The 9,435-nt window shown below is 35.9% G+C and overlaps 1 protein-coding gene across 1 annotated transcript; it reads left to right on the top strand.

Annotated features, from left to right (window-relative positions):
* Positions 1-4,043: 4,043 nt before the first annotated feature.
* LOC120347534 (uncharacterized) lies at positions 4,044-9,013 on the top strand. Its single transcript, XM_039417552.2, has 4 exons — positions 4,044-4,344; positions 5,744-5,891; positions 7,976-8,085; positions 8,552-9,013. Exons 1-4 carry the CDS (start codon positions 4,093-4,095, stop codon positions 8,789-8,791), a joined length of 750 nt encoding a protein of 249 aa, XP_039273486.2. The 5' UTR covers positions 4,044-4,092; the 3' UTR covers positions 8,792-9,013.
* Positions 9,014-9,435: the final 422 nt, after the last annotated feature.

Here is a 9,435-nt window from a genome sequence, read left to right as displayed (position 1 = left end):
AAGGGTGTGATTTGATGCGTGGGGGTCGCCTCGTCTTGCTGGAAACACTGGTCATCTTAGTCAATCTCTATACATTGTCCACGTGATGTCCAGAACTCCCTTAACAGCGCCAGGTAACGTTCTGTATTCATCGTTTGAGCTCTTCCATTTTCGTCTTCAAACCAATATGAACCGATTGCCCATTCCATGTTGGGAAAAGTCTTCCAACGTCGTGCAATTTATTGAGTCTAACAGTCCCTGAAAGAATTCTTTCGGAGGTACTGTTTCCCTGTATACAATATACTTGCTATTGACAGTTCCTGGTGAAAGATGTACTTCAGCACAAAATCAAGTGAGTGATTGACAATTTTGCGCACCGGGTGAAAATCTGTCTCCAATGCCAAGAAAGTAATTTCGAAAATATTATAGAGATAACATAACTTTTGTGTCAGGCCGAAATTACTGAAACTTTTTGGTTTAATCATACACAAACAGGAGTTCAAGCGAAAACAAAATAAATATATATATAGTTTTTCTTGTACACGTAATTGGTAAATTTGTGGGTTCTGTCACCCTATATATATATACATATTGGATTTTTTTTCAATTTTCCAGAATATAAATGAAGAATCCTACAAGAACACAGCGTAATGTTGCTCGCGGAATATCTCAATTGAACCACGGAGTAACCGCCGCCATAACTCAAAATTTGCAGTTCAATATAGCAGCGCTTCACTGCCAGCTGACGGTTTATATCTCGCGCACTTCAGTCTTGTGGAGTGTTGTAGATAAGTGCTTTTCAACCTTTTATGGTCCACGGAACACTATCATAAATTCCTTGTGGAACATCGAATAAAAATTCAGATTATTTGCAAAAGAAAGATCCAATTATCTTGATTACAGTCTCGTTCAATTTTTGTATAGATATGGAATAGCATAAAGACCTAACTAATTCTAATTCGTGACTACATAGAGCTCAAGTATGAATTAAACTTTGATAACTTAGGGTACAGAATACTAAAATATCAATAGAACATGCTGCAAGTAAATAGAAATAGCAATCACATTTCAATGTTATATCTGGGCATGTCTCGGTGTGTACAAACTTTTTATTTTAACATGGAATGAAAAGGGACAAACACACAGTTCTTCTACATGAGTTCTCAATATCTGTCGTTCTTTAGTTTATTTATTTTCAAATATCTATTCATTGTGGCAAGAGTGATTTTTATAACGCTCGTTATGCGGTATGAATAACCTCGGCAAACCATCACTACTGACAAATAGTAATGGCTAAATATTTTTATGTTATGAATGATGTTATAAAACATCTGGACAAGATTTGTAGATTTTTTGAATTAGCGCTGTGGATTTTATTATCAAATAACAAACTCATCATAAGCCAAATACGGGTTTGGTGACTTTTGGTTTCTACTTCGTTCAATTGTTATCACCAAATATGAGAAAAACAATTTGACGGGAACAAGTAAAAAATGTCGTTCACTAAATGTCAGTATTCCGCGGAACGCCGATTGGAAATCACTGTTGTAGACTATGGATCACCAAATTACGGTCCGCGGGCCAGATCCGGCTCTGTCGTCCTATCATCTGACCCGTAATAACACGAAAAAATGGCGAAATCTTTTATATATATATATGTTTTGCTATGATGTACTTGATCTATATTCTGCGATATAGAATATAATATTAGAGATTTCAGAAATGTTAGAATTTATGTTGTGCAATAAATTGAATGGATTTCCCAACTTTTGTGAATTTATTGTATTGCATTGACAAAAATAGTCATTCATACCTGACCCTCGGTCAAAAAAGTTTGGTGACCCCTGTTGTAGACAGACGGCTGTGGTATCCAACATTTCTGATGGAATGTTTGAAGATTGATATATATTCAATAGAATATCAATAATCAAGAAATTTTTATTTGAATGTTTTTGGAACTTCAGAAGTTGTTTGCATCACAAGTATTGCGTAGAATTACTAAAAACTTGTTTTCTCATTTTGTCAATCTAAAATACAAACTCATGGCCCATATACTCTATAATGTGGGACAAAATAATAGAAGCTTAAAGCATCGTCTGAACGTCTGGTTCGTAAGTTTTAATCAGATGAAAGCCCTATAATGCTCGCTCCAAATCATACCGATATGTTTATATCAAGCGACGAGCGAGTAGTCAGTCACTCGGAAGTGGAACTTACTCAAAAACATACTCATTTGAATTTACTTTACTAAAATGTCAGCCGTCAGGAAATGTATTTCCACCAATCTTGTTTACCCATCAAAACTATAATAAGTTAGCGTTTCGAAGAAATTAGAAGCTACGGGGAACATATTTATGCAATGTTCGACGAGTCATTGAACTTCCGTTGCACAACACTGTAATTCACCGTCATGTTTGTGATCACGCGAGCGTTCAAATACTGAATTATAATAAATACTCTATCAAGGTCAAGTGAGTTTGCTTTTGCGTAATCGTTCATCAGCAAGTCCTCTTCATTTCTACACATCGCCTTGAGGTATTTGAAGATGATAAACTAATAATATTGTGTAGCCAATCATAAATATGTGTTGAAATAAGCATAATAAAAAAAAGAAGTCCGGGAGAGAATAATAGTGAAGGGATGAAGGAAAAATGAAGTTTTATGTTTTCTAAACTAAAGAATACTTTTACAGTTGATAAAAAATTTTTTTATTTGAAAGTTGGTTTGCCAGGTTCTACGAATATATCAAAAAGTAAACAGTTTTGTAGCCGCAGCTAGCGGCGCAGTGTATAATTTTTTCTATTAAAACAACTAGATATTGTGCTTTATTCATTCCTGTATTATGAGGCACCAGAAAGTTTTCCAATATGATTGACGTTTTTAGGGCGTGCCTTTCAAATAACTTGTGTTATTTACTTTAGGTGTAGTACTGACATTGTTGAAGTATAGTTAAATTAACGTGTTACTACCTGAAGTATTACACAGCTGTTGGCCTAAATTAATATATAAAATGGTTTGTAATATAATTCAGCGGTAACACATCCGTGCTCTTGTGGCTAGATTCCAATAGTAAATAAGGGTAACCAAGTAAAAAGCAAATACACCGCTGCATGGATCATTGCACACCGCAAAAATGTTTTACAACTGTCATATCTTTGAAAAGTCAACATTGTAAAATAATTCCCGAACATACACTTTAATAGTCATATGCACAGCCACAAACTCAGTCAAAGTATGACTGACCAAGCTGTGTTCTTACCTGTTTGGACATCGTCTAGTTATATTGATGTTTTACATAGTTGTTGAAATTAGTATTCGGATGTTCTTAAACAGGGTTAACCTAAGATATTTAACCTCACAACGGTACCATCCTTACTGTAACTTGTCTCTGCAGATAAAATTTGTATGATCAAAGTAAACAGTCATTTGGAAACTTACAATTCTGATAAAATGTCGATTGGCAAACATGAAAGAGAGACGCGCTTGCTTGCTGAAATACGTATATAGATTAATGACAGTTACGTGCAAAGAGCGTAGGCAAACAATTACCACTGCATGTATGTTTACATGGAGGGGGTAGGCACTTTACGACTGTTGCAATTTAATGCTTTAAATAGTAATATATTTCGCAATGTGTCTGCCCTCCATTAGTGTTGGATGTAGGTGGTTTTCTTTTTATTTAAATATCAGAAAGAGACTGGTCGGATTGATTGACGATTCCTCGGCAGCGTTAATTTGCCTAAATTGATATGTTTAAATACATATGTATAACGAGACAGCATAAAGTGAGTTCTAATTTTCAGATGTATATATTATATGGACGAGGAAAATAGATCCAACTTCATGCTGTTTCATTAATAGTTCATAGTTACGGCTTCAAATAGGGGCGCTCCCGAAGTATGGGCACCAAGATGGCGCACAACCTGAACCCTAACCTGGTACAACTACTATGTTCAGGTTGTGCGCCATCTCGGTGCACATCATTCTGGAGGTCCCAAATGGGTTGGAGCAAAGCTCTCGGTATCTTAGTATTGATTGTACTTTTTTTTACAAATATGGTGTCTTTCAAATATATTATATAGTAAATTCTAGTAAGCAAAATCCGAATAAAAAATGAAGGTCTTAGTTGTCGGGTTTTCCAAAACGGGAACAAAAACAATGAATTCTGCTCTTCGCATCCTTGGATACAGCATTTATGATTATGAAGATAATTTTTACTATCTGCGAAACGATTGGATAAAGATTCTCACAAAAGGAGGAACAAAAGAAGACTTTTATCGAATGTATAAAAATGTTGATGCCTCCATGGATATTCCGGTCGTCATTTTTTGGGAAGAAATTTTGGAGGCTTTTCCGGATTGTAAAGTATGAAACAAATATATATTACTCTATACGGCTATTGTTTTGATATTGGCGACAAATGTTTTCAAATTAAAGCTAAAAATTGAAAGAAAAAAATAGTTCAAAAGAACGACTGTCGACATTACCTCTTATTTCCGCAGTTTTTATGCAAGCGTTGCATTTGCTTATCCACAATCCTGTTCCTGGCAGAAACTAATTCTGCGAGAATTTTTTAATCTTTTGATTACATTCATGTTTAGAAGACAAATGAATGATCTAAATCAGAGATCGGCAAACTTTTGTCTTTCGCGGGCTAAAATAAAAGGTTGCAAGCCATTGGTGGGCCGCACATATTTTTAGAAAGTTAAAAACCGAGGGAATGGCCAATGAATCACATTTTTTCCAACAGATTTCAGTTAAATTTCAAGCAACACGCAAAGACTGATCATTTGTATATTTCCTGCGGCATTAAACCGTTTGCACTCAGCATCACCTTTTTACGCTCTGTTGCCATTTGTCCAATTATAATCAATTTATAGGCTCATTAAACGAGTGATTGTGAATTATATACTTGTTATGTTATAATATAATTTAGTTTCTTAAAACAAATTCTGTTACGTAAAGAATATGATCGTCAATACAGTTGTTTTGTTAATATAATTTAGTGAAGCGTTGCGGGCCGGATTATATTGTTCCGCGGGACGGATCTGGCCCGCGGGCCGTAGTTTGCCGACCCCTGATCTAAATTGTGCCACCCCAGTTGCTTAAGAACGCTTCCTCAATTTGACTTATTTATGTTTTAAATTATTTACGCTGTAGACTAAATCGAAAACGATGAGGCATCTAATACATGGGAATTAACTCCACAAGCTATAGCCTTATTATATCACCATATTCGATATTACCTTATGCAACATTCATTATGAATCCCAACGGACGTACATCGAGGGTCAGTTAATAACATATAGAATATTAAGGAACGACAACATTTCATGCTATTATCCGAATCGAGTTTGTTTTTCGATTGCAAATGTTCATTCTATTCAAATTTGTTGAAGTAGCTGATTTCAGGTGCTATATAATAAGAAGGCGAAAATTAAATATCTCCATGTAAATAGGACGAATATCCTTTATGATTAGCTTGCATGGAGTCGCATGATATTATATCGGTGGCGGTAAACACACGCTCATTCTAAAAAGTATTTTATGTCAGACGATATTTTATCAGGGTCGAAATACTTGATACGTGACGCCTATTTCCCGGAATTCTAAATGCTGATGTAATCCCCCATGTGAACGAAGTCACGTATCATAGCGTATTCGTCGCGGTCAAAGTTCGGGAACTTCTCAATTTCCGTAATCTATTTATATTATGAAATCGGCCTAGTTTTGGCAAGGTTACGAAGCATATATCTTTTCTCAGCTAATTTTCATGCGACGGAAAGATGAGGAAGATTGGATAAAGAGTTGGGAAAAACAGGCAAAAAGCGTAGCAGACAATTATTTGATGAAGTTACTTTCTTGCTTTTCTCCGACTGCTTATTCTATCATGCAGTACAGTCATCACGTTGGTAAGAAAGGATTAACATGTAATCAAAATTCATCCCCACCAGCGCAAAATAAGAGGGATGGCCCGAGATTTAGATTCGAATCGAAGCCACGCATTTTTTGGACTCGGATTCGACTTCGAGTCCACGTCATTTTTTTTACTGAATCCTTAATCATTTTTGTTTCTTTAATTAACGTCATCGTTATGTAAAATACCTCAATAAATCTCAGTACAAACTATATATAGTTGAACCCAAGATTCGATGCTTGAAAAACATACATAGGTATGTACATAGTATATACTATATAGGCTACTATAAAATTTCATACTACCACAGATATCCAGATAAAATGACGCAAGTCGAAAACTATTGGTTACATATAACAATGTTGCCGCCGTTTACGAAAAATCATATAACCTAACCATACTGGCGTATATATGAACAAGTATGTGTCGGAGCAATGTATTTGAGATTTTTGCTAAAAGCTACAAAATTCCGATCAGAGCGAAGTTAATCAACAACTCCAAGCAGTCAAATCATAAAACGAGTGATCTTCACAGCTACTGAAGTCCTATTAAATGTATCACATTGTATTGACGAGTGGCATCTCATGTACATGTATGTTTGTACATCTCTCTACCAATTTCGGGACCGACATAGTAAGTCTACGGCTAAAACTATCTGTAATTATGGAGACGCATCCTAGTCAAAATCGTGTTTTTCGTATTGACATAGAAAAATTTCGAAATTTTTGACCTCTTTCCGGTTCAGACGGTCACGTATAGCGACATTAGAACAGCATCTGTGCTAAATAGCCGCTTAGAATTAACGGAGGCGATGAAAGCCAGTTTAAAACCAAGACAGCCATTGTCATAGGTTCGCTTTTGTATTGCACCCCAAATTTCGAAGAATAATATCTTTCTAAAATAGTTCAGCAGCTACCTACGGCACTATTTGGCAAAAAAATTACGAGATCGACTCATGTTAGTGAGCGCACATTGTTGTGATTTTTTTTCTTCAGTTTATGACGTCACGGATTAGGAGGATTCGATTCGAGTCCATGACCTGTTCCTCGGATTCGTCGAATCCCTGTAATACCGGACTCGTCCCATCCCTACATAACCACTAGGGATGGGCCGAGATTCGGATCCGGACTCGGATTCGAATCCACGCATTTTTCAGACTCGGATTCGATTTCGAGTCCACGTCATTTTTACCGAGTCCTCAGTCCATTTTGTTTTTATTAATTGACGCCTTCGTTATGTTTTTTTAGCTTTATAAATCTATGAAATATAATAGAAAACGACGACAGATATCCCAATAAAATGACGCAAGGTAAAAGCTATTTTTAGGAATGTTGACGCCACCCAAACTGAAATATCTACCCCCAAATTCCCTAGTAAATCATATATATAGCCTATCCTCATTGGTGTACGTATATATGGAGAAGTACCGTATAAGTTGGTGCAGTGTGTTTGAGTTTTTGATCCACGTAAAAATGAAACATTAGTAAGTAAGTAAGTAAGTAACGAGTGACATCTCGCTACCAATTGCGGATCCGATATGGTAAGACTACAGCTAAAACTTACTGCAATTACGGGGTCGAGTCGTAGTCGAAATCTCGTGTTTTTTTTATTGACACAAAAGCATTCCGACGTATCCTGGGTTCAGACGGTCACGTAACGACGGCATTAGAACATCATCTGTGCTGAATCGCCGCTAGGGATAACGAAAGCCGGTGGACCTTGAAGCAAGTTCACAGCCAAGACAAACATTGTCCTGAATTCGGCTTTGGTATTGCGGCCGAAGAAGAAAAATATACTTCTAAAATAGTTCATTAGGTACTTACGGCGCTTAGGCAAGAAAATACGAAGTTAACACAGTCGAAAACGTGTTTTTTGTTGTTTCCATTGTGACGTCACGGATTCGAGTCCATGGCCTATTACTCGGATTCGTCGAATCCCTGTAATACCGGACTCATCCCATCCCTAATAACCACACTAGAACAGCATGTTTCACGATTTCATTTGTTGCATCAAATATTTTTATTTTTTTGGAAAGAAAGCAAATTGATGTAACGCCATGACTGCATTGTCCTATTTTAGGTCGAATTGCATTCGGCGCTCGCCCTCACAGATGGTATGAAGCATACCAAGGAATAAGTCCAACTGTGGCGAAAAAGAGATATCGTGATCATAATACTTCAGTTTTGACGGTATTTGTATATTGGTTTATTATTGGTGTAATTTAAATTACACCTTTTTTGTGAGGATAATAAAGCAAAAATATGTTTATATCACCGCTCCATATGCTCAATTTAAACACTTGATATTATACATTGCACGAAATATACCAAGTGAAGCGATGTGCCATGCTTAAAAATGTGAATGCCAACTTTGTCCTGAAATTTAAGAATAATCATGTTGGAATTTGTAGGATCTCAGACGTGCTTCTAGCCGCTCTGCAAACGCCACACCCCGCGATGTTTATGACTTTTGCGTCAATAGTATGTTTTAAAACGACATACGCAGTCAGAAAATCTACCACCACTTATATTCTTTTACTTGAACGTTTATTGGATTCCTGTGCGGATTCATTCACAAAAATTACTTTTATCCTAATTAATTCTACCATTTTTGAAATATACGAACCTTACACCTGTGTTTCATTTTTTCCTATAGAGAGCACCAAAAGATCAAGTTATCGAGTTCACACTAAGCGAAGGATGGGATCCTCTTTGCAAATTTCTCGGAAAGCCTATACCTGAAGTTGAGTTTCCTCACAGAAATAAGGGAGCCAGCTTATTGGATGATTATTTGAAAGAGAATCCGGTATTTTTGCAAATGAAAAAAGAAATGAAAATAATCCTCACTCTTTTTGTCGGTCTTCTTTCCATAGCTGGCTATTTCTATTTTAAGTAACTATCAAATTTTAGCCTTGCGCAATACTGGAGTGAGGAATAATCTACAGTCAGTATGCTGCAAGCTGGATAACTTTTATGCACGACAAATACTTGAACATGCGCACTCTTATTTTGAATATTAAAGCAAATTTATCGCGTCAATCCCACTCGGTGTCATGACGAATATACTAATTAATATTATATAAAAATTGTTCATATAGTAAATAAACTTATCACATGAATTAAATACTATTTTATTTCGTATGCTATAGTGCAGACATAAACAAGGAGCACTTGGAATGTTTGACATAAATTAAATTCACGACATAATGTCGATAGATGGATAGCTGTATAATACGATGGAATAGCGTTTTGAGGTGACTAATTCCACATAAAAGCTGATAATTTATTTTGCAGAAGTAAAATTGATTTTATAGTTGTGCAAGGTAAAGACCGTAGTGAACAATCATAGCAATTAGTGTAGTAATTTTTCTGCAATATCGAATGACTGAAGCAGTTATATCTCCACCTATATTTGGACTATAAATCTTTGATTTTTTTTCCAGTCTTAGGAAATGGTGAAATTTATAATATATATTTTTTTATTTCGATCCATTCCACACTAAAAAATAGCCAGCAAGAGAGAAACAGACAATTCGACTC

This window comes from Styela clava, chromosome 11 (assembly GCF_964204865.1).
Source record: "Styela clava chromosome 11, kaStyClav1.hap1.2, whole genome shotgun sequence".
NCBI classification, from domain to species: Eukaryota; Metazoa; Chordata; class Ascidiacea; order Stolidobranchia; family Styelidae; genus Styela; species Styela clava.
This window is presented reverse-complemented; position numbering and strand designations above follow the sequence as displayed.

What these genes read in the sequence shown, in the direction of transcription:
- LOC120347534 (XM_039417552.2), top strand. Translation starts at nt 4,093, where the DNA reads ATGAAGGTCTTAGTTGTCGGGTTTTCCAAAACGGGAACAAAAACAATG. An exon ending in GCAGTACAGTCATCACGTTG is followed by an intron (nt 5,892 to 7,975) that starts GTAAGAAAGGAT and finishes GTCCTATTTTAG; the next exon opens with GTCGAATTGCATTCGGCGCT. An exon ending in ATAATACTTCAGTTTTGACG is followed by an intron (nt 8,086 to 8,551) that starts GTATTTGTATAT and finishes TTTTTCCTATAG; the next exon opens with AGAGCACCAAAAGATCAAGT.